The 26,870-nt window shown below is 39.8% G+C and overlaps 1 protein-coding gene across 1 annotated transcript; it reads left to right on the forward strand.

The window, feature by feature from the left end:
• Window positions 1-1,851: 1,851 nt before the first annotated feature.
• si:dkeyp-67f1.2 (uncharacterized protein LOC556106 homolog) lies at window positions 1,852-26,870 on the forward strand. Its single transcript, XM_062065923.1, has 9 exons — window positions 1,852-1,990; window positions 2,056-2,142; window positions 2,216-2,257; window positions 2,325-2,442; window positions 5,630-5,688; window positions 26,037-26,087; window positions 26,157-26,241; window positions 26,303-26,429; window positions 26,513-26,870. Exons 1-9 carry the CDS (start codon window positions 1,978-1,980, stop codon window positions 26,597-26,599), a joined length of 669 nt encoding a protein of 222 aa, XP_061921907.1. The 5' UTR covers window positions 1,852-1,977; the 3' UTR covers window positions 26,600-26,870.

The following is a 26,870-nucleotide window of genomic DNA, read 5'->3' on the forward strand; positions in this document are numbered from 1 at the left end:
TTGTCAGCTGCCCTTTCACAGCAGTCACTGGTTCACCAGATGATCAGATCTGTTGTGTAGGACTAGATGTTACAATCCCCTAATGCATAATTGAGACACCTATGCGACTTTGTGGGATGGTCAAGTGAGTGAAGGCATCCTCTGGGTTATCAAGTGGGCGCCCCCCTTCCTCAGTGTTTCGCTGATAGGCCCGCGACACCTCCAGAGGGTTCAGCAGTGAGTCTCAGCGTCCCAGGATCACTCCCTAGATGCCATCACTCACTTGAAAGCCCAGGTGGAGTCCCTTCGCTTGACCCACAGCCACTGACCCCCCTTTTCAGCGGCTTTTGAGAGGTCTTTCACTGCCTGCCGGTGGGCCTTCCCTCGCACTCCCATTTCCCTGAGGAACCTGGATGTTGAGGTAATCAAAAAGGTCAACCAACGGACGAGATTTCTCTATAGAATCTCCTCTGTGGTCAACAAAAGCACCATGAAGATTCTGGCGGGAACTCTCGTTCAATACTTTTTCGATTACGCATGCACCTCTTGGTACCCTAGCACCTCCAAAACCCTCAAATCTAGACTCCAAACATCCCAGAACAAGCTAATCAGATTACTTCTAGACCTCCACCCCAGATCACACCTCACTCCTACCCACTTCTCCAAAGTGGGCTGGCTCAGGGTGGAGGACAGAGTAAAACAACTTGCACTGAGCCTAGTCTATAAAATCCGAAGTACATGTCAAACTACTTCCGTAACGTAAATGACCGCCATAACCACAACACCAGAGGGAGCTCCACTAACCACGTTAAACCCAGATTCCGATCTAACAAATGTCTTAACTCATTCTCTTTCTATGCCACATCAATGTGGAATGCGCTCCCAACAGGTGTAAAAGAAAGGGCATCTCTATCCTCCTTCAAAACCGCACTAAAACAACACTTCCAGGCAACTTCAACCCTAAACTAACTTTATCTGATGATGCAATTGTTGTTGATGACTGAAGTGTTGATACCAACCAATCCTAACCCCCCTCCTCCATATCCCACACCCCGGATTGAAAATAATGTAAATAATTCATTGTATTTACTCTGATGATTATCTTGTGTGATGACTGTTGAAAAACTTATTCGGGTGTTACCATTTAGTGGTCAATTGTACTTCGCTGTGCAATCTACTAATAAAAGTTTCAATCAATCAATCAATCAGTCGAATGGGTGCTACAAATTGTGAGTTCAAATATTTTATTTCTTAATTTTTTCACGTTTCATATGTTTTTTGCAATTTTAATTTTGACAGTCCCACATAAGATATGTTTTAAAGGCTGATGCGGGTTTATTCGCTTTTAAATGCGCCAGAAAACAACTTGTTTTGTACACTATTGATGTGTTCCTGTATAGTATTTCTCCAGCAAAGGTCATGTGGTGACATCAATTATGGTATTTTGAGAGGTAATCATTGAAGTCGGACATCACTGAAGGCCTAGGTGGGAAACGCCCGGCCCGCAACTGAATTATTTTGACCCAATGTGTGACCCCCGAGTCAAAGAGTTTGGGGACCCCTGGTCTAGATAGTACATACAAATAAAGTAAGAAATATGCAGCAGAGTAAATAAAGAATCCCAGCTAAGAACAAAAGTTGAAAATTAGCATTAGCTATAAACTCTCTGGACGGTACATTAGTTGCATTCATTGTTTTGGAACTATGTGAAACTGTATCGTCCATATTTAAATACAATTGTACTCAGTTCTATTCTAAAGTTTTTCTTTGCCTTCCAGTCTCCAACCAGGTCGAAGTTATTGTTGTTATTGTTTTCTTTGTTTGCTGTGTGACTGCTGGCTGCTTTGCCACAAAAACTTGATCTTCTGGTTGAGCGTGTGGGCGTGTGTGTGTACTTTGTCACATCCTGCTTCTGCCCAGCCCGAGGATGAGGACGCTGTGTCCGATAGAAGAAGACGAGCCGCTGAGGAAGAAAACTTGAACTCCTGAGCTGCCGTCATGAGGCACAAAGGTGAGCTTGTAGTGAATGGACACTCCAGGTCATCACTGACCTCTTCTTTCTCCCTCGTACGACAGCTGCTACCTACGCCGCTGCCCTCGTGGTCCTCGTGCTAACGTGGAACGTGTCCAAGAACGTCTGGCAAGGAGCGAGACAACTTCTGGGTGAGCACCTGTCTGGTTTGTCGACATCAAGCGTGGTCGTCACGCTTCATGTTCTCCTCCTTCCTTCTTGCAGGCGTGAGAAGTGTGGAGCAAACTAAAGTCAAAGTGCAACCAGGTGAGCAAAACTTGTTTCGTCTAATTTTGACGTCCATCACTTGGCTTTTGTTTCCTTCTTCCTGCAGAAACTTCTTCGCCAAAGTGCGGCCTGTCCAGATTGTGCCCTCCTCAGCACTTTGCCGTGCATGTGCGCAGCGGAGCCGCCGACGTGGTTGGCCCAAAGATCTGCTTTGATGGTCAGATGTAAGTAAACAAATGTTTGAATGTAACAAACAACATTTGAAAATGTACAAATAATAGTTTAAAGTCACGAAAAACATCTAATCTGCTTTCTAAAGATGATTTAATTTCTTTGACCCACTGAACCGCAGCACAAACTAACACTGACTTATACCAACTTATTGCCGTTACCGTGACGACCGAATTTTCCTCCTCGCTAGCCAGGGCGAAGGAGTCAACTCGCCCTGACAAACATGAACCAACCGACTTGTTTACATTATCACGTGCATCAATGAACGTTTTTGACTTGATGGATTATATTTTTAGTCTCAACCATTTGTAGGAAACTGTCTTTCCGGGACCTTCCATGAAGGGTATCAGAAAGCTCAACAAAAAAATGAAGACTCTAATAATAATAATAATTATTATTATTATAGGAGGACTGTCAAACAATTACATTTTTAATAAGATTATTTACGGTAAATTATGCATGTGCATATTTTGAATTAATTATAAAAAAAAGACCCCAATGTAATGACACAAATGCAGAATGTCATACAGGAACATTTTTAAATGTTTTACTTGAATTTAACAGTGTTATTTAATGTACAGTCTGGGTTTATTTTGAAGTAAAATTAATCAAGTACCTTAGTCAGAGTCTCCTCGTTCACTTTTGACTTTTTGTTACTTGACTTTTGACTTTATTTGGACAAACGACACAATTAAAACACAAGCAAGCACTTCATAGACCATCACAAATTAAATTGAGTCCGAACAGGAGTAGGAAGAAGCAGAAGCTATTCCAGTCCCACCCTCCCTTGCTCTCCTTTTACAATTACAATAAATACATCATTCATTCACCCATCCTATCATTCATTCTTTCTGCAATTTAAACAATATTGTCTTAATCTCTCAAACAGTTCCAAGATGAGAAAAAAAAAGAACATGATAAATGCAATAACACTAATGGCAGATAACACTTGGACAACACTTATCTTCGATGTACAAACCCCAAAACTAGTGATCTGGGCACGTTGTGTAAATGGTAAATAAAAACAGAATACAATGATCTGCAAATCCTTTTCAACCTATATTCAATTGAATACACTGCAAAGACAAGATATTTAATGTTCGAACTGGAAAACGTTGTTACGTTTTGCAAGTATTAGCTCATTTGGAATTGGATGCCTGCAACATGTTTCAAAAAAGCTGGCACAAGTGTCAAAAAAGACTGAGAAATTTGAGGAATGCTCATCAAACACTTATTTGGAACATCCCACATGTGAACAGGCTAATTGGGAAAAATGTGGGTGCCATGATTGGGTGTAAAAGAAGCTTCCACGAAATGCTCAGTCATTCACAAACAAGGATGGGGCGAGGGTCACCACTTTGTGAACAAATGCGTGAGCAAATTGTCGAACTATTTAAGAACAACATTTCTCAACGAGCTATTGCAAGGAATTTAGGGAATTCACCATCTAAGGTCTGTAATATCATCAAAAGGTTCAGAGAATCTGGAGAAATCACTGCACGTAACATTGAATGCTGTGACCTTGGGTCACATCAGGCGGTCCTGCATCAAAAACCGACATCAGTGTGTAAAGGATATCACCACATGGGCTCAGGAACACTTCATAAAACCACTGCCTAGTGGTTAGAGTGTCCGCCCTGAGATCGGTAGGTTGTGGGTTCAAACCCCGGCCGAGTCATACCAAAGACTATAAAAATGGGACCCATTACCTCCCTGCTTGGCACTCAAGGGTTGGAATTGGGGGTTAAATCACCAAAAATGATCCCCGGGCACGGCACCGCTGCTGCCCACTGCTCCCCTCACCTCCCAGGGGGTGAACAAGGGGATTGGTCAAATGCAGAGGACAAATTTCACCACACCTAGTGTGCGTGTGACAATCATTGGTACTTTAACTTTAACTGTCAGTAACTACAGTTTGTCGCTACATCTGCAAGTGCAAGTTAAATCTGTACTATGCAAAGCGAAAGCCATTTATCAACAACACCCAGACACGCCCGAGCTCATCTAAGATGGACTGATGCAAAGTGTAAAAGTGTTCTGTGGTCTGACGAGTCCACATTTCAAGTTGTTTTTGGAAAATGTGGTCGTCGTGTCCACCGGACCAAAGAGGAAAAGAACCATCCGGATTGTTCTAGGCGCAAAGTTGAAAAGCCAGCATCTGTGATGGTATGGGGGTGTATTAGTGCCCAAGACATGGGTAACTTACACATCTGTGAAGGCACCATTATTGCTGAAAGGTACATACAGGTTTTGGAGCAACATATGTTGCCATCCAAGCAACGTTATCATGGACGCCCCTGCTTATTTCAGCAAGACAATGCCAAGCCACGTGTTACAACAGCTTGGCTTCGTAGTAAAAGAGTGTGGGTACTAGACTGGCCTGCCTGTAGTCCAGGCCTGTCTCCCATTTAAAATGTGTGGCGCATTATGAAGCCTAAAATACCACAACGGAGACCCCCGGACTGTTGAACAACTTAAGTTGTACATCAAGCAAGAATGAGAAAGAATTCCACCTGAAAAGCTTCAAAAATTGGTCTCCTCAGTTCCCAAACGTTTACTGAGTGTTGTTAAAAGGAAAGGCCATGTAACACAGTGGTAAACATGCCCCTGTGCCAACGTTTTGCAATGTGTTGCTGCCATTAAATTCTAAGTTAATGATTATTTGCAAAAAAATAAATAAGTTTCTCAGTTCAAACATTAAATATCTTGTCTTTGCAGTCTATTCAATTGAATATAAGTTCAAAAGTATTTGCAAATCATTGTATTCTGTTTTTATTTACGAATTACACAACGTGCCAACTTCACTGACATACAACAAGACGCCGGTCAGGTAAACATCCAGGTAAAGGTAAAGGAGCATGTGCATATGAATACATTGTGTGAATAATCTGCTTGGATACAATGTTTATATAATGCATGCATCAACATGTGGACCTTGACAGCTCTAAATAATAATAATGATAATAAAAACCGTGTGATATTTAAATGTAAGCACATAGACTTTAACAGGGTGTGTGTATGCACGTGTGTGCGCGCTAAATCGTGACAGAGAATCGTGATCTGAATTCCAAGCAAGAGAAGCGTGAGGTTGGCGTCCATATTGTACTGCAGGTAAAATAAAGTGTGTTGTATAAAAAAAAAATCATTACCATTATTAAGTTAATATTTCCTGTGCTGCAGCATCATGAGTCACGTGCTCAACAACGTGGGACCCGGCCTCAACATCGTTGTCATCAACGGTGAGCAGCAATTTGTTTGGTTTTGAGTTTCACTCTTCATCCGTGCAGCATTTCAATGTTTTCATGAGCAGCTGCAGTACAAGCAAGACATCTGATGGTTTTCATCTTCATCTCACTCTAAAACAGGGGTGTCAAACCCACGGAACAGGTTTTATCCGACCCGCGGAATGAGTTTGCTAAGTATAAAAATTAACCTGAAATTTTTGAATGAAAGAAACTGCTGTTCTAAATGTGTCCACAGGATGTCGCAAAAGCAATTATTTCTATCTTCGTAGATGATGCTACATATGCATAAAAAAAATACAAACACATGATGTTAGTACATCAGTAGAGAAAAAATATCAAACTAGGCAAGGCAAGGCAAGGCAAGGCAACTTTATTTGTATAGCGCTTTTCATACACAAGGCAGACTCAAAGTGCTTCACAGACAACAAAGTGAAATGAAAGAAAATAAAAGCAAAATTAAAATGCAGACAATAAAAATAAAAACAGTGCAGACGTTAAAAGTTAAAAGATTAAAAGATTTAGCTGAAAGCTAAGGTGAACATAAAAGTCTTCAGTCTAGTTTTAAAAGTAGTGAGAGTTGGGGAGAGTCTGACATCTTCAGGAAGTTTATTCCAGCTATGTGTTGCATAGTGACTGAATGATGATCTCCCTTGATTTGAGTTTACTCTTGGAACCGCTAACAGATTGGTCTCAGAAGATCTTAGTGATCTAGAGGGCGTATATAGTGGGAGCATATCAGTGATATACTTGGGCCCTAGACCATGTAGTGATTTATATGTGAGCAGGAGGATTTTGAAATCTATTCTCTGATGTACAGGGAGCCAATGTAAGGATTTAAGAATTGGTGTAATGTGCTCACATTTTTTGGTCTTTGTTAGAACTCTAGCAGCAGCGTTCTGAACAAGCTGTAGCTGCCTGACAGTTTTTTTGGGAAGACCTGCAAGGAGACCATTACAATAGTCTAGCCTACTGGTAATAAAGGCATGTACAAGTTTTTCTAAGTCTTGAGCTGACATGAGCCCTCTAAGTCTTTTTACATTTTTGAGGTGATAGTAGGCCGATTTTGTTACTGATTTGATGTGACTGTCGAAATGTAAATCAGAATCTAAAATAACCCCAAGATTTCTGGCTTTATTTGAGGTTTTCAGGGACAGTGATTGAAGGTGTTGGATGACTTTAAACCTTTCTTTTTTAGCACCAAAAACAATTATCTCAGTTTTATCTTCATTTAGTTGTAGGAAATTTTGGCACATCCAGTGTTTGACTTGCTCAATGCACTGGCACAGAAGATCTATGGGGCGATAGTCATTTGGTGATAGCGCTACATAGATTTGGGTGTCATCGGCATAGCAATGATGGTCAATGTTATTATTTTGCATGATTTGTCCTAGTGGGAGCATATAGATGTTAAATAAAGTCGGCCCCAAGATTGAACCTTGGGGGACTCCACACGTTACGTTGGTTGGTTCTGATACAAAGTCACCAATGGAAACAAAATAGTTCCTATCTTGTAGATATGACTTGAACCAGCTTAAAACTGTGCCTGAGATCCCCACCCAGTTTTCCAACCTGTCCAAAAGTATTGAGTGGTCGACAGTGTCAAATGCAGCACTGAGGTCCAAAAGCATTAATACTGAAGTTTTGCCAGAGTCTGTGTTTAGACGGATGTCATTTATAACTTTAAGAAGGGCCGTCTCTGTGCTATGAAGAGGTCGAAATCCTGACTGGAAGTTGTTGTGGCAGCCAGTAGAAGCCAAGAAGTGATTTAGTTGTTGGAGGACAACTTTCTCAATTATTTTACTTATGAATGGTAGATTTGAAATTGGTCTGTAGTTGTTGATAACAGAGGCATCTAGGCTCTGCTTTTTTAGAAGAGGTTTAATGACTGCAGTTTTGAAAGCCTTCGGGAAATTGCCCGATTTAATAGAATTATTAACTATTTGCAAGATGTCTGTTGATAGGCAGTCAAAAACATTCTTAAAGAAGTTGGTAGGTAAAACATCAAGGCAGCAGGTGGATGACTTTAGAGCTGTCACCGTTTCCACTAGAGTTTTAGAGTCTATGGCATTACTACATAAATAACATTCTGTATTTTGATTTTGATATAATTTTTTTTATCTTGATAGATTGCAAATTAACACCAATGAGTTGACTGATGAACATTATCACATAATTTATTCAGAAAATATAAATAATGACAAATAAAGATAGAATACTACTAACCGCAACATGTAAGTGTAAAAAAACCCCAACAACATTAGGATTTGTACAATTTCAGAATGTGCCTGTTCTATTTTTAAACAAAGAAAAACAATCTGAAGTTGTCTTCATTTTTAAGTTGGGGCGGTATAGCTTGGTTGGTAGAGTGGCCGTGCCAGCAACTTGAGGGTTCCAGGTTTGATCCCCGCTTCCGCCATCCTAGTCACTGCCGTTGTGTCCTTGGGCAAGACACTTTACCCACCTGCTCCCAGTGCCACCCACACTGGTTTAAATGTAACTTAGATATTGGGTTTCACTATGTAAAGCGCTTTGAGTCACTAGAGAAAAAGCGCTATATAAATATAATTCTCTTCACTGAAGTTATCGTGCCGTGATTTTACCACTTGGGAGTAGATTTTTCTCCATAAAATGAGTTTGACACCCCTGCTCTAAAACCATTCTCAAACTTTTAGCTGACATTTCCCATATTCTTACCACTGGTGGTGAAAGGTAGTTGAGATCAGAGGTATGTGTCAAAATGTTCTTGTTTTGTCTCTCTGCAAACTGAAGTCAAATCCATTTTGTTTGGGCACACTACTTAATCACACTTGGACACACTCAGAACCTCAGTCCTCTTTCATGAAAGAACCAACGCGGCCACGCATGATAAAGCACTTCGCAACAGTGGCTAGGACAAACTCCCTGTAGGGAAGAAACCTCCAACAGAACCCAGGCTCTCAGTAACTAAATAGTTACTTTTCACAGTAACGCATTACTTTTTGGTGTAAGTAACTGAGTTAGTAACTGAGTTACTTTTGAAATAAAGTAACTAGTAACTGTAACTAGTTACTGGTTTTCAGTAACTAACCCAACAATGCTGATTAAACAACATGATTAAAGCACAGGTGTGCCTGTGACAGTGAAAGGCCACCCTGAAATATGTATATATACACAGTCGCTATCAAAAGTTTACATACACTTGTAAAGAACATAATGTCATGGCTGTCTTGAGTTTCCAATAATTTCTACAACTCTTATTTTTTTGTGATAGAGTGATTGGAGCACATACTTGTTGGTCACAAAAAACATTCATGAAGTTTGGTTCTTTTGTGAATTTATTATGGGTCTACTGAAAATGTGACCAAATCTGCTGGGTCAATGCCTTTTGACGTGTGTTTGGGGTCATTGTCCTGTTGGAACACCCAACTGCACCCAAGACCCAACCTCCGGCCTGATGATTTTAGGTTGTCCTGAAGAATTTGGAGGTAATCCTCCTTTTTCATTGTCCCATTTACTCTCTGTAAAGCACCAGTTCCATCGGCAGCAAAACAGGCCCAGAGCATAATACTACCACCACCATGCTTGACGGTAGGTTTGGTGTTCCTGGGATTAAAGGCTTCCCCTTTTCTCTTCCAAACATATTGCTGGGTATTGTGGCCAAACAGCTCAATTTGTGTTTCATTTGACATCACATGGACAAAGATAAGACCTCCTGCAGCAAAGTTCTGTGGTCAGATGAAAACAAATTGAGCTGTTTGGCCACAATACCCAGCAATATGTTTGGAATAGAAAAGGTGAGGCCTTTAATCCCAACAACACCATGCCTACCGTCAAGCATGGTGGTGGTAGTATTATGCTTTGGGCCTGTTTTAGTGCCAATGGAACTGGTGCTTTAAATGGGATAATGAAAAAGGAGGATTACCTCCAAATTCTTCAGGACAACCTAAAATCATCAGCCCGGAGGTTGGGTCTTGGGCGCAGTTGGGTGTTCCAACAGGACAATGACCCCAAACACATGTCAAAAGTGGTAAAGGAATGGCTAAATCAGGCTAGAATTAAGGTTTTATAATGGCCTTCCCAAAGTCCTGACTTAAACATGTGGACAATGTTGAAGAAACAAGTCCATGTCAGAAAACCAACAAATTTAGCTAAACTGCACCAATTTTGTCAAGAGGAGTGGTCAAAAATTCAACCAGAAGCTTGCCATCAACCCGACATTCCAATTCTTGCCAAACGTGTTCAAGGATGCAAAACGCCTTTTCTGGTTGAGTGAACGGCATTACTAGATCTAAAAAAATATGAAAAAGTTATTAGCATTACAAAAAACTTTGTGAAGTTAGTTTTAAAATGGTACAAGTTTCATCTTACTACTATTCATAGTTCAGCAGATATGAGGACTTGAAATGTGCCCAAGACTTCTGGAACACCCTGTATATATACACATATATTTTTAGGGTGTCCATCTCTACCTTAAATGGCGATCCAAAATTAATCTTGATGCATGGGTTACTATATGATTCACTAACAATACTTTTTAGAACATTACGATTCGATGTGATACTATTTGATGTGATTTGATGCAGATGGAATCTTTGCATGGTGGGAAGAAAATTAAATGCATCATATATCAAGTCAGAACAATGTCATGTGTTTTTTTTTTTTTTTTTAAAAGGCACATCCAAAACAGGCGGTTACTGTATTAATTATTAGCAAATAGTAAAACTATCAACTTAAAGGCATTGCAAACCATAAAACCAAAGAAAATAAAAAAAAGCGATGTGTGAGGTAAAAATGCAAATTATTATTTGAACTGTAAATGCATTTTTTTCTGTTGATGCTTAGTTTAGTTGTATTTTTATCAAATTTGTTGAATAGACTGAAAGGTTGAGATATCCACAAACAAACCAAATCTATTGACTGGTTCATTGACATGAACAATAGGTTGTTTTTTTTTAAAGCGTGACAGTGATGAAACATTTAAGACAGAAACTGCGACAGCTTTGCACGGAGTGGGTGTGGGTCTCCTCTCTGTTCTGACGAGAATGAAATGGACTTCATTGTCATTGCAATTAAAAGTACAACAAAATGTGTTTTCAGTAGATATTCAGTAGACAGGGGACCGCATGTTAGTAAAGGCTCACAGCTTCACCTCTTGTACGTTGAGGACATTAGAGTGTTACGCGCTTTCATGTCTCCAAACATCCCCAAAAAGTTGCTAGATTTGTTGCTAGTCATTTTAATTCACTAGGAGGAGTTCACATTATATTAGAATTAACGGGAAAGTCGCCAAGTTGTCAACACTGTGTGTGTGAAAAATGATTGGTTTACATTGTGTGTGTGGTACCTTCAGTGGTTGGCTAGATTTAGGCACAATGATTGATAGATTGATCTGGTATTGGTTATTTCCATAAGTCAATCAGAATTAGATGCTGTGATGACCTCGCAGAATACTATTTATAAACCGATCCAGAGGCTCGCCAAACGATGTATTCATATCTCTGATATTAAAACCAGTTGTTGGTTTGTACCGATTAATTTTTACACCCCTAACATACATATGTATGTATATATATACATATATATAAATATATATATACATATATATGTATGTATCTATATATATATATATATATATATATATATATATATATATATATATATATATATATATATATGTATATATAGATACATACATATGTATGTATCTATATATATATATATATATATATATATATATATATATATATATATATATATATATATATACATACATACATATGTATATATATATATATATATATATATATATAGTCATTTTTGTGTATATATATATATATATATATATATATATATATATATATATATATATATATATATATATATATATATATATATATATATATTTATATATATATATACATACATATGTATGTTAGGGGTATGTATGTTAACAGTTGACGCAGGGGTAGGTCTTGCTTTTTGGCTGAGACCAGGGACCTTGGGCTGGACAAGGTTAGTGACCACTGAAATAGAGGGACATAGGATGGATAATAGATTGACAATAGAGAGACATAGTTGAGGGAAAGAAGGTAGGTAGTTTTACGTTTCGTTTATGCATGGATCCAAAAACTGCAGAGTCAGGAGCCAGATAACAATTTAGTGATCTCTTTATTTTTGAAGAAACTTTCGGCGATGGTAGGAGAGGGATTTTACACACCGTGAAAAAGGAAAAATAACAAAATGTAACAAAAGGCAGAAAAAGGAGAAACAAAACAATTGGGCAAACCAGAAAATGGGGGTAGACACCAGTCCTGAAGGGTGATAATCCCGAGCTGAATGAGTCCATGGAGCATGACGATGAAGAATTCATGAATATGAGCACACTGAAAGAAGGTAGTGGCGTCTCCCAGCTGCCACTACTTAACTTAAGTAGCTGGCACCACTGATTAATGCCAGCTGTGCCCATTTGTTCCGCTGCCAGTGGCACGCCCAACTGCAGAGGAGAGAAAGGAAAAAAGCAAGCACAGCATAACCACACGGCAGCAAGAGAATGTAATAGTGACAAAAGGGAGCCCGGGTAGAGGGACAATAGAGAGACAGGGTAAAGGGACTGAAAGTAGATAGATTGAAAATAGAGAGACAGAGTAGGGGGACATAAGGTGGCACAAAGCGTGGATAGATTGACAATAAATAGAGTAGAGGGACATAAAGTAGACAGATTGACAATAGAGGGACAGTGTAAAAGGACATAAGGGACCATATAGAAACATTGTAGATTTGTACAAGGACAGAAAGTAGATTGACACTAGAGAGACAGAATAGAGAGACATAAGGTTGAAGGACTTGTGACCTTCTGGAACAGACTGCCCATGTGGTAGTCTTTCTTCTCTTGGCTCCGCAGTACTCAGCCATGCATTCAGCTGTATGTGTATGTGATTGATAATGGAAGAGGTGGGTCATCAGGGCAATGTCTGTAAAGCATTTTGTGTTGCATTTCTTTTATGCATGAATAAAGTTTATTTGATAGCGGTACAATAGGTGTCTGTCATTTCAGGGGTCGCAAAGAAAAAAGCACTGCTTTTGCTTTTGATAATTTGAAGTTTTCCTGACCCCTGATTGTGATCACAGCTGCAGGAGAGTTTGCTGGTATCTTCAAACTGCTCTTGGTCCAGGCACAGATTTACTGAAAAAAAGCGAATTGGAGGAGCTGTTACCCTCAAGCAAGCGGCCCCTTCCGCAATTCACAACAGTTGCCTAGCAACCAGAAGCCACACGGAAATTGAGCTGCAAGAGTTCGAAGCCGTTTTAAACTGTTTCTGACCACGCAGATTGATCTCAGTTTACAGGCTGACACCTCCAGTTGATTTCTGATCGGCACACGGTACAAATGTATTGAAATATACAAGTTAAAAGCGCAGTGAGTTGCTAAAGAGGCAACGGTCGTTAGCGGGCTGCTAATGCTACGATGCCAAAAGCCAAACAAAAATCTCAAAGCCCAGCGCGTTGGGTCTCATTTGGATCAAATGAGTCTCTGCAAACAGGACACAAAGGAAAGCACGACTTTATGTTACAAAAAAATAGAAAACCTGAAAGCAAATGTGGCAAAAGCAGGATTAGAACAGAAAGAAGATATGAGTAGCCTACAAGAAAACATAAAAGCAGAATAACAACAGGAAAAGGGAGCTTCGAGATCTCAAGGAGAATGTGATGAATCTCCTAACTGAGCTAACAGAAATGCGACAAAAGGTGAAGATTCTCAAGAGAAAAATATTGCAGTGCATCAAGAAATGAGAGTTCTTCAACAAGATAACATCATTCTAAAGAATATCATAGATTAAATGGATCAGGACATACCAATGAATGATATCATCGTGACAGTGCACCAAATTACAGTAGGATCCTACGCGAGAGCTGTGGATAATGGAGGAGAACAAGATCAAAATGAATGCCGTCTCAGTCCAGCAACAAGTAGTCATCTTTCTACAATCAAAAGAAATTGACTTCGACCAAGCTCAGCTGTCCCGGCGATGAAATGTGAGTTCAGATTTTTTTTTTTTTTTTTTTCACGTTTAATATGTTTTTTGCAATTTTAATTTTGACAGTACCACATAAGATATGTTTTAATTGCTGATGCGGGTCTATTGATTTTTAAATGAAAATAATAACCTGTTTTGTACAATGCCCAGTAGTGCGTAAATGTGTTTCTGAATAGTATTTCTCCAGCAATGGTCATGTGGTGACATCAATTATGGTATTTTGGGAGGTAATTATTGAAGTCAGACATCACTGAAGGCCTAGGTGGGAAACGCACAACCCGCCACTGGTGTCTTGTATAAATTGTATTTCATGGACCTCGTTGTTGTGTGCGTTATTAACGTCTTTTTGTTTGACATGGAATGTGGACTATTGTGAATAGGACTTTGCCACAGCAAAGGAAAAAAAAAAACTTTAATGATTTTTAAAAAATATTTATTTTAGATAAATGTACAGCACTGGAACTGGTGTACTCAAGACTTTATTGGAACACGCGTCAGCCACAGAGTCCTCTTACTAAGGAACTATTAGAATGGCTTTTACTGGGAAAACTCTACAGACCATAAAAGCCAGGTATTGGTGAATGATATAGATCCAGATACAAATTATTTCCCCCACATCAGTAATAATTGTTTTCTATTCTACAGTTGAACAATACAATAGCAACATTCAATCTGATGATAAACTTTCAATTATTCATTCCAACAGCAAAAGCTTGTATGCAAACTACTATAATATGAAGCATTTTTTGGAACATTTCAACAAACCCTTTAAAGTGATCGCTATCTCAGAAAGATGGATAGATGCTATAAAAGGAATTGATTTTGATCGATGAGGATATTAACTAAATTACATGAACAGAACCAACAAGAACAGAGGAGTAGTGAATACGAATAGGTGAATTTGAAGTACAATGTGGTAAAAACATGTCATTTGCATCATAAGGCCTATCAGAATCACAGGACACTGCGACACACTATTTGATGATATTTTTACTAATGATTTTGCATGGGGACAGAGGGGTGGTAGAGGGGTTAGAGCGTCTGCCTCACAATACGAAGTCCTGGGTTTGATCCTGCGCTCGGGATCTGTCTGTGTGGAGTTTGCATGTCCTCCCCGTGACTGCGTGGGTTCCCTCTGGGTACTCCGGCTTCCTCCCACCTCCAAAGACATGCACCTGGGGATAGGTTGATTGGCAACACTAAATTGGCCCTTGGGTGTGAATGTGAGTGTGAATGTTGTCTGTCTATCTGTGTTGGCCCTGTGATGAGGTGGCGACTTGTCCAGGGTGTACCCCGCCTTCCGCCCGATTGTAGCTGAGATAGGCTCCAGCACCCCCCGTGACTCCGAAGGGAATAAGTGGTAGAAAATGGATGGACGGATGGATGGATTTTGCATAATAGTACTACAAATGGTCTGCTAATAACGCGTTTCTGTAACACCGTTAGTTTCGGCGGTAACGAGTAGTCTAACGCGTTATTTTTTATATTCAGTAACTCAGTTATCGTTACTACATGATGCGTTACTGCGTTATTTTACGTTATTTTTTATATAGTATCTCATCACATGAGAAGAGGTGCGCCGCGCGGCTGTGTGTGTAAATGTGTGTGGGGGGGGGGCGTGTCTGTGTTTACTAACAAGACATCATTGCAGAGGCCGAAGCCGAGTTTCTTAACATGGAGATATTCTCACTACTTTTCTTTTGTCGAGCACAAATAAAAGAACATTTTAGTTCAATGTAAGTTGTGTCTTGGATCAAAGATCCTATCTACTAACCAAAACAGCAATTCAAATCTGCTGAAACAGCTACAAAAGCAACATGCTTCAACAAAGCTTGTAAAGAGAGACACACTTCACCTAAGGATTTTAACTGCTAGCCAGGACAACATTGATAGAGCCATTGCAGCGTATGTGCTAGAAGACATGCAGGCTATTTCTACAGTGGAGTCACCCGCTTTCGGGCAGCTAATTAGCATGATAGCGGGCGTCAAACGGCAAATGAAACGAAAACATTTCCCAAGTTCCTGGACACAGTGGACAGTGAGTACATAAACATGGAAAGCAAGCTAAAGAAAACACTCCAAACTCTGCCTCTGCTCATCATTCAGCACTGAAGCTAAACACACTCTGTCAATTCTCTTATATACTCTTTCATTCTAGACTTCTAGAGTGTTTGATTATCACATCACTCTAAATGTATAGACTATAAAGTTCACAAACATAAATAGGGATCCTACTGGGCCCGGCCAATCTTTCATTTTCTCTAAACTAATACTGGGGAAATGTGTAGAGTGTTCTGGGCTTCACTGAAGACATGGTTTTATTTCACAATTCCTTGAGAGAAAAAAAGCCTGGTATATAGTGACATGACATATAATCATGTCATGTGTGCCTTCCTTGGGTGAAGCCAGGTTTACAGCTATGTTGTGACATGTTGTTATTATGCGGTTTGTTACTTATGTATGTTATGTTGCAGCTATTTAAAATAGTTTTGTCAATTTGTTCTGGCCCAAAATAAATTGGCCCTTTGAAACATATCTTTGTCTTTGTGTGTTGTATGTAGACCACATTGCTTAGCAGAGTTCAGGGATGCAAATGCATGTCAAGTTGATCAACAGATTGTTTTATTCTCCAGTGCAATAACAGTACTGAAATGAAGGCTAAAAGGGCATTAATGGGAGCCTTAAAAAAATAAAAATAAAATTAAAAAAAGGAACTAAATAGGTTCTTTTCACAGTAACACATTACTTTTTGGTGTAAGTAACTGAGTTAGTAACTGAGTTACTTTTGAAATAAAGTAACTAGTAACTGTAACTAGTTACTGGTTTTCAGTAACTAACCCAACACTGCTAATAACTGACATCAGTGATCATCTGACAATTTTCACAATCCATGACGGAAACTACAGGAAAAGGAACACGGACGACAAAAACCCATTTCAATCAATCAATTAAAGTTTATTTATATAGCCTGCAATCACAAGTGTCTCAAAGGGCTGCACAAGCCACAACGACATCCTTGGCTCAGATCCATACATCAGGGCAAGAAAAAACTCAACCCAATGGGATACAATGACATTTCAAAGATTATGCACAAAGAAATGATTGCTTTCAAGAATGATCAAGTCATCAAGAAAATCAAAATTAGGACAATGTGTACAGTATGTAGTTGAGTGTATGTAGATTAAGTATATGGTGATTTATGATGTTTTGTTACAAAAATTGCCCATAGAAACAACTTAGTAAGAAGCAAAAGAAGAACAGTCAACCATGGACAAAATAATTCAAAAATGTCTGTAACAAAAATAATACATTTTACACAACATTTATAACACAAAGATATACAGAAGCAGAAAATAAGTACAAAACGTATAACAACAAGCTAACTAGCATACTACGAACATGTAGGAAAGAATATTAAAGCAATCTACTAGACAGGACCAAAAATAACATGCGAGCTACATTTGGCATCCTAAATAGCATCATTAAAAATGGAGACAAACACCCGTTTACAAACTATAGACCTGTTTCCTTATTTCCATGAAGTTCTACAAAACTTGAACAACTATTTAACAACAAATTGGACAAATTCATAAATAAAAGTGCAACATTAGCGGACAACCAACACGGATACAGAGCCAACATTTTAACATTGATGGCATCAATTGAAATAACGGAATAGATTACTAATGCAATATATCTTAAGTGTGCAGCTGCTGTATTTATGGATCCGAAACGGGCCGGTTCTAGGCAGGCATATATGAGGGAGCAGTTAGAAATGTGAAGGGGACATCATGTGTACACACAGCTCCATCTGTGCTTATTCAGGAGTAACATTGTCTTCTTCATTGAATGAGGTGGTTAGCTATGTGTCCAACTCCATCCTGAGTGAAGTGGATTGCACTTTGTCAGGCTTCTATCTTCAGACTCCCTGAAGAATGAGTGAAGTGGATTGCACTTTGTCAGGCTTCTATCTTCAGACCCCCTGAAGAATAAGCTCCTGCTGGTCTAGCTCTTAAGGTCACTGAGGTCTGCAACTTAAGAAGCTCCTTCTTTTTCTTTATCGTCTTGATGTGAGGCAGACTGGTTCATACATGCACATGCATCCTCCGCTGATGCCATTTCTAATACAAAGTCGCCTTTAGTTCTAACTTCTATTTGTGAGTAGACTCCATGTGGACGCACCAAAAACTACAACATGGTTTTAATTTAAATCAATTATGTTCATTTTCTCTTCTCAAATAGATAGGTGCACAATTATTGTGTTCAACATTTTTTGAGTTAGAGAGGTGTCTTACCTGCTGACAGTTTTGGCTGACACTTCAGCCTTCGTCAGAGCTGTTGTAGCTTCCTAATGTGATGTGTCTGAAAACAGCTGACCGGGTCGGGAAAACATTCAAAATAAAGTTTTATTTTAGTTTTAGTTATAGTCTTTTGATGGAAATGTATTTTAGTTTTAGTCTAATTTGAGTCAACCAAAATAATTACGATTTAGTGCAGTCTTAGTCAACGAAATTACACAACATTTTCATAAACTTAAATTACAGCATATTTAGTTGACTAAAATATTAAGTATTGAAGTGAATTAATTAACTCATATTATGTTCTACATATGGTGAATGTTTATATTCAACTTGGAGAAAGCGAACCACCAGGTTTAAGTAAATAATGGTTGAGAAAGAGCCATAGTTGGACATTTGCATGTGGACTGGAATTAGCTCTCTCACGAGAAGAAGCAATAAAACCAGGCTTCGGAATGCAAAAGGAATAGCTCTATCCTGGAGTAGAGATTCCATGTTTATCTTAAACGTCAACCTACGAGTTATGATGTACATCTGTTGTCTTCCCAGTCACCACACACAAACATCTCCTTACATGGTCGTGTTGTCCTGTCCTGACTTAGCACACACTCAGACAGAGAAAGAAGGAATATGTAACTGATGGTTTGGCTTCTCCACGTTAGGAGTCCTTAATTTTTTGACCGGAGTTCCTTCAGGTATTGCAGACCTGTTTAATGACGCTAATAAAGCAACTTTTTGTTCAGCAAAGCGTCTTCGACGTCTCTTTTGATCCAGCCGCACTACCGTGTTGCCCTCCTGCTCGGAAGGGGGTGACAAGACCAGAAATACACTTCAGTATAAAAAACAAGGCTTCATTAAAGTTTATTTGAAAGCACCTTTATTTAGACTACATGCTAAGCATTTGTTTAACTTAAAAGTAGCACAATCTTATGACCAGGAATGGTGTATGATGCATGATGCTTACCATGGGCAATGCCAATACATATCTTTCAGACGCATTTACTACTTGTTTATGCCTTGTCTCTGACAAAGCAGGTATGAATGTGTGTTACAAAACGGAGTTACGGTACATGCCTTCATTATAATTTGTTTATGAATGCAGAAGACCCGGAAGCAGCAAATACACATAGCTTTAACTTACAGACAGTTGCGTAGAAATCGCGATCAATCATTCACCTGCTGATGGCATCATATCAAAAATAAAATGTGTCCTCTTCACTTTCTCTCAGGTGTACACATATTACGATGTGGAACATGTCAAATCCACACATTTTTGTTTTGACGCCGCCGGTGAGAAATTCAACTTCCTCAGCTCACAAGAAAAAGCATCTGTTAGGCTGTCCTTTGTAACTAACTGCCGGCCCCTCTGTCATATCTGCACTGTTAAAGAGCTGTGATTGGTTATATTCCCAACTTGTCCCACCCATCTACAAGACACATTTAAATGTGATTCGTTTATTAGTTAAATTCAAATGTACTTTCCCAACCTTAAATATTATGATTTGAGGGAGAAAGACATGTATTTTCCTCTACGTTGGATCTAACAAAAGCATTCCACACAATTAATAACAATATCTTAATTAACACATTTGAACATTATAGCTGGGTAAGAAGCTACTTAAACAACCGGAAGAAATACGTGAAGCTAGGCAAACACACGTCTACAACGCTAAACATATCCTTTGGCGTACCCGTGGGCTCTATACTGGGACCAAAATTGTTCAATCTTTACATAAACGACATTTGTAAATTTACAAAAGACATGAAGTCAGTACTATTTGCAGACGACAACGCTGCATTTTTTTTAGGAGAGAACACATAGAAGCTAACAATGTAAAAAGAGTAAGATGTTGGACAGAGGAAAGTATTGCCACCATACAAGCCGGCTTCGATATTACAGATTGGGATGTTGTTTATAGTTCAAGCGAGGATTTAAATTAACTGACATTAACTGTTTCCTCATATATATTTTTGTGTGGACTCTAATATTCCCTGTAAGGAAATGACTATATTTCCCAACACAAACAGTGGGTCACCAAAGAACTAAGAAGTGTCAAAAACATGAAAAAACGTATGAGGGGCCGTTAGGGATATTATTCAGAATTACCTCTTACATATACTACTGAAATGCTCTCACATAAACAACTGAAATGTTTTTCTCTCACACACACTACTGAAACACTCTCATACACACTACTGAAACACTCGACAATCATTGGTACTTTAACTTTTAACTTATACACACTACTGAAATGCTCTCACATAAACAACTGAACTGTTTTCTTCTCACACATACTACTGAAACACTTTCATACACTACTGAAACACTCTCATACACACTACTGAAACACAAGGAGCATGCAGGAAAGGAAAGACATAAACAGAGTGGTAAGGAGCAAGATCAGGAAAGAGTTTATAGGGATAAGGTTGAACACAAATATGCTAGTGGAGATCTTCGGGCAGCTTGGAAAGGAATAAACGCAATGACCTCCATCTCTCAGGGAAGTAGTGGGAGTGACAGGAATCCTATTAAAATTGAGAGAATAAATATTGCTGACCTCCAAAATACATTTAATAATTGTTATTCTCGCTTTGAAAATAATGACTTTTCTGATAATATTTCCCTCCTTAAAGAGTCTCTTACCCCCAGATCTAAACATTGTCATCAAGCAGGAGCATGTTAGAGAGCTTTGAAAACGGGTCAAAATAAGGAAAGGCCCTGGTTCAGACCTTACTTATGGGCGCACTCTCCAATATTGTGCTGACCACCTTCGCAGTGTCCTCCAACATATTTTTCAAATGTCACTGAATTGTAAACTGATTCCTGGCATGTGGAAGTCTTCTACTGTGTTAACCCTCACCCAAAAACATCTAAATTGAAACAACTTAGTGATTTCAGATCTTTAACCTTCAATCCTCAGGCCCATGCCGGGCTCCCAAGCAGGCACAAGACATTAAAACAACTTTGAGAACTTGTTGAATTAGGTCGTGACGTTAACCAACTCAAACCTAACGTTGGAAAAACATGCTTTTTGATGACGTTTACTCAATGTTGGGTTCTGACGTTGATTTGACCATTGAATTTTGGTCATTTTCCAACCAATATTTTACAACACAAATATAACATTGAAACAACATGCTTTTTGACAGCATTTATTCAATGTTTGGTTGTGACGTTGATTAGACCATTAAAATTTGGTCATTTCCCAACCAACAGCGTGGATCCAACGTTGGACATCAACGCTGTTTCATTTTACCAATACAACTATTTTGCAACGTTGTTTCAAAGTCAGTTTTTAAGGACATGTATGTATAATCATTGTTGTATCAATGTCTTGTGCCTGCTGGGCTCGTATTCACTGATTTTTCTTCAGCATTTACCACAATGCAGCCTGTGTCTAAATTTGAGTTGTCTCACCATCTTGTAGTTTGGATTTTACACTTTTTAACTGGCAGAGAGCAAAGGGTCTCTGTAAACGGCTGTCTCCATGACAGTGTAACCATCTCCACAGTATCACCCCAAATATGCGCCCTTTCACCCTTACTTTTTTATTAAGTATACTGATGAATGCAGGAGTAGGCAAGAGGACAGCTATCTGATTACATTCTCTGCACTGCTGTCCCTCCTTTATGGTTCACGATCAAAGCATGAGAGCGCCCTAACTAATTGCATCTCCTGGTGTGACTGTAACTTTTTGGATTTAAATGTACCAAAAACCAAAAAAATAATTATTGATTTTAGACCTAAGAAGGCTTTGGCTTGATCTTCTAGTTTCTGCTTGGTGGTATGAAGTGTTCCGCTCTTTGTCTCAACCAACAGGCCAAGGGCATACTCAAATAGGTCCAGTAGGAACCTTAGCCTTGCCAGTGCCTTGCAATTTATTTGATTCTGAATCCTCTCTGCTCTCAGTAAATGTGAGAGTCTGACTTTAATTTTGCTTTTGGTATATTTTAAGTTTTTCTTTCTTTTTTGTGGTCCTCTGCCTTCTTCCATGCTTTCCTGAGAAGGCAGCGTTCCTTAACTAGCTACTGAATCTCCTTTTCCCGTTTGCTAATCTGTCTGAGAGGAGGTTTCCTGTGTTGCAGTTCCCTGAATTTGCTGCAGCCTTCCTCGTAGATGATGCCCCCAAAAAGGATAAGTTTAGAGTTGTTGCTGCCCATGAAGGAGTTCCAAATCAATGAATCAATCAATCAATGTTTATTTATATAGCCCTAAATCACAAGTGTCTCAAAGGGCTGTACAAGCCACAACGACATCCTCGGTACAGAGCCCACATACGGGCAAGGAAAACTCACCCCAGTGGGACGTCAATGTGAATGACTATGAGAAACCTTGGAGAGGACCGCATATGTGGGTAACCCCCCCCCCCCCCCCCCCCCCCCCCCAGGGGAGACCGAAAGCAATGGATGTCGAGTGGGTCTGACATAATATTGTGAAAGTCCAACACATCAGCGAAAGTCCAGTCCATAGTGGGGCCAGCAGGAACCATCCCGAGTGGAGACGGGTCAGCAGCGTAAAGATGTCCCCATCTGATGGACAGGCTAGCGGTCCACCCCGGGTTGGGAGCAGAGTAGAAAAGAAAAGAAAAGAAACGGCAAATCAACTGGTCTAAAAAGGGAGTCTATTTAAAGGCTAGAGTATACAAATGAGTTTTAAGATGAGACTTAAATGCTTCTACTGAGGTAGCATCTCTAACTTTTACCGGGAGGGCATTCCATAGTATTGGAGCCCGAATAGAAAACGCTCTATAGCCCGCAGACTTTTTTTGGGCTCTGGGAATCACTAATAAGCCGGAGTTCTTTGAACGCAGAGTTCTTGCCGGGACATATGGTACAATACAATCGTCAAGATAGGCAGGAGCTTGACCGTGTAGTATTTTATACGTAAGTAGTAAAACCTTAAAGTCGCATCTTAGGTGCACAGGAAACCAGTGCAAGTGAGCCAGTATAGGCGTAATATGATCAAACTTTCTTGTTTTTGTCAAAAGTCTAGCAGCCGCATTTTGTACCATCTGTAATCTTTTAATGCTAGACATAGGGAGGCCCGAAAATAAAACGTTACAGTAATCGAGACGAGATGTAACGAACGCATGGATAATGATCTCAGCATCGCTTGTGGACAAAATGGGACGAATTTTAGCGATATTACGGAGATGAAAGAAGGCCGTTTTAGTAACACTTTTAATGTGCGACTCAAACGAGAGAGTTGGGTCGAAGATAATACCTAGATTCTTTACCGAGTCGCCTTGTTTAATTGTTTGGTTGTCAAATGTTAAGGTGGTATTATTAAATAGATGTCGGTGTTGAGCAGGACCGATAATCAGCATTTCCGTTTTCTTAGCGTTGAGTTGCAAAAAGTTAGCGGACATCCATTGTTTAATTTCATTAAGACACGCCTCCAGCTGACTACAATCCGGCGTGTTGGTCAGCTTTAGGGGCATGTAGAGTTGAGTGTCATCAGCATAACAGTGAAAGCTAACACCGTATTTGCGTATAATGTCACCTAGCGGCAGCATGTAAATACTAAAGAGTGCAGGGCCAAGAACCGAACCCTGGGGAACTCCGCACGTTACCCTAACATAGTCCGAGGTCACATTGTTATGGGAGACACACTGCATCCTGTCAGTAAGATAAGAGTTAAACCAAGACAAGGCTAAGTCTGTCATCCCAATACGCGTTTTGATACGCTGTAATAAAATATTATGATCAACAGTATCGAAAGCGGCGCTAAGATCAAGAAGCAGCAACATAGATGAAGCATCAGAATCCATTGTTAGCAATAGATCATTAGTCATTTTTGCGAGGGCTGTCTCCGTAGAGTGATTTGCCCTGAAACCGGACTGAAAAGGTTCACAGAGATTGTTAGACGCTAAGTGTTCATTTAGCTGCTGTGCTACAATTTTTTCGAGGATTTTCGAGATAAACGGAAGGTGGGACACCGGCCGGTAGTTTACCAGGAGATCAGGATCGAGGTTAGGTCTTTTGAGTAGAGGATGAATAACCGCTTTTTTGAATGCTAGGGGAACAGTGCCAGAAGAAAGTGATAAGTTTATAATATTTAACACTGATGGACCTAGTAATACAAAAAGCTCCTTGATAAGTTTCCCAGGAATTGGGTCAAGTAAACATGTTGTTTGTTTTGTCCCATTTACACATTTTGACAATTCCTCCAATGTTATTTCATCAAAGAGAGAGAAACTATTTTGGAGGGCAGTGTCCGTCGTATATACAGTCGTATCTGTGTTAATAAACCCAGTTGTAGCTCAGATGCATTGTCTTTAATCTCTTTTCTAATGACTTCAATTTTCTTATTAAAGAAATTCATAAAGTCATCTGCTGAGTGGGTGGAGCTACTGGGAGGAGTCCCTTGTTGGGTTAGCGATGCTACTGTACTAAACAGAAATTTAGGATCATTTTTGTTGAGGTGGATGAGATTTGAGTAATATTTAGCTTTAGCTGAGGTAAGCATGCATTTATAAGTTATTAAACTATCACACCATGCTTGATGGAAAACCTCAAGTTTAGTCGCACGCCATTTGCGTTCCAGCTTTCTACATGATAATTTCTGGGCTTTAGTTTCTTCTGTAAACCATGGGGTACGCCTCTTAGGGGCCCTTTTTAGCTTTAGCGGTGCTACAATATCAATGGTGTCGCGCAGGGCGTCATTAAAGTTGTTAGTGAGCCCACATAATTTGGGAATGGTGCCATTACCGAAGGCAGTAGGTCAGTAAGAGTCGTCGTTGTGGCAGCATTAATGTTGCGGCTGCTATAGTAGTTATTATTAATATTATTAGTTTGTTGACAATGAGTCAGAACTTCGAATTTTATAAGGTAATGATCGGACATTACTTTAGTGTACGGGAGTATCGTAAATTTAGAGGTGGTGACACCCCTGACAAGCACTAGATCTATCGTATTACCGTTGCGATGCGTGGGTTCATTTATTATTTGTGTAAGACCACAGCTATCAATTATAGTCTGGAGTGCCACGCATGGAGGGTCCGATGGGGTATTCATATGGATATTAAAGTCCCCCATTATGATTATATTGTCGGCGTGCGTCACTAGATCAGCAACAAACTCTGAGAATTCAATGATCGTATGCAGGCTCTGGTAAAAGCTTTTCCATAGATCTTTCTCGCAGGCTTTTGGCTAGTTGACTTTAGTTTTGCGGCACAGATTTTTTTGCGTCATCTCTCTTGGAGGTTCCCTGCTTGATGTATCACAAATATGTGTCAGCTGTGGGGTTTTCATATAGGATGCTGTGAAGTCTCATGGTGGGGCTGACAGTCCTCCGTTCTCCCGGTGCAATGTGGGCCCCATAGCACTGTGGTTCTCAACCTGGCTATGGTTCCTTCTTGTCCAACCTGCTGACGCAGTGCAAGTTGACACCTGGGTGGAACTGGCACATTTTGCTTTCCCTTAGTGGATTCCTAGGTTGTAACTTTAGATCACCCCAGCTGCATTTTCTCAGTATTCTATCCGTCGTTGTTGTGTTTGCGCAAGTCGTTACCGTGTTGTCCATCCTGGTTGGTACGCCCCTTGATGGACCATCGGGCTGTTTTTTTTTCTGTTTCTGCTCGTAGTTTGTTAAGGAGTACCATGTGGTTAGGGTAACTAGCCTTCCCTGGCAGTCTACCAGTTTTTTCCTGGAAGTCAACTGCTCTGTTTGCAGTAGTCAATGGAAAGCCAGATAAACTAGTTGTGAGCACAGGTTAAACCACCTGCAAAGCATTTCTGCCTGATGCGCTTCCGCCAGTGCCGTTGGGTTGGCTGCAGGGTCGTCAGCCGGGAGCCACCCTTCACAGATGTTTTGCTCCTTTAATCCCGGAACATCTCTGGGTGGTGGAGAAGTGGCAGGGCTGTTTCCCTATCACTCCTTGCGCCCATGTAATGGTAAATGGTCTGTATTTATATAGAGCTTTACTGTACCTGGAATGATACCCAAAACGCTTTACATTATACATCACATTCGCCCATTCACCCATTAACATTCACACAATCACTCACACATTGTTGTTGCTTTCAGGTGTTGATGGAGCTGTGGACAAAAGCGGTTATCTCAACATGAAAGATGGCGGTAAGAAGTTTCTTATCCATCTTTTAGCAGCACTTGTTTGATTCATGTTGGTTTCCTTCTCTGGAAAAGTCCCAGAGGACATATTGGCGTACCTGAAAGCCATTAAATCAGGAGATGTGGTCATTGTGGCGTCTTTTGACGACGTGACAACAAAGTAAGTTTTTATTCACACAAAGTTTGTGATTCACTGCTAAACTAAATAAAAAATGTTTTAGGTTGACAGAAGAAATGAAAGAGATCTTTGTAAACATGGGCAGCACTTTGATCACATCACTGCGTTACCGTGACAACTGGGTGTTTGCAGGAAGAGGCAGGGCAGGAAACATCAGCTCCTTTGAGAAGGTCAGTGATGCTTTCTTAGCTTCTGTATCTGTTTTCGTCTGTTTCAATGACGACCAGTGATATCCTCACGTTTCACTCGTCAGCGAGTTGCCAACCAGCGTGAAAACAACGCTTATGAGGACTGGCCTGCAGCTGTGGAAGTAGGAGGATGTTTCCCCACCACTGCCTAAATATTTACCAACAATACAAGAATCATCTTCGCTGTACAGTCAAACTTCACCTGTTGCTGGGAATCCTGTACAAACTGTCAAGCTAAACCAAAGAAATCATTCAAATTCAGACTTTTTCCCGAAAATATGAACAAACACCAAACACATTTTATTGCAAAAAACTATGATTTTACATACGTGTCCTGATTGACATCAGATAGCCTATCGGTTTGATATCATAAAAAAAAAAAAAAGGAGATATGGAGGATATGAGCTTGCATCTAATGTTTTT

The sequence above is a fragment of the Entelurus aequoreus genome, linkage group LG01, assembly GCF_033978785.1.
Source record: "Entelurus aequoreus isolate RoL-2023_Sb linkage group LG01, RoL_Eaeq_v1.1, whole genome shotgun sequence".
NCBI lineage: Eukaryota > Metazoa > Chordata > Actinopteri > Syngnathiformes > Syngnathidae > Entelurus > Entelurus aequoreus.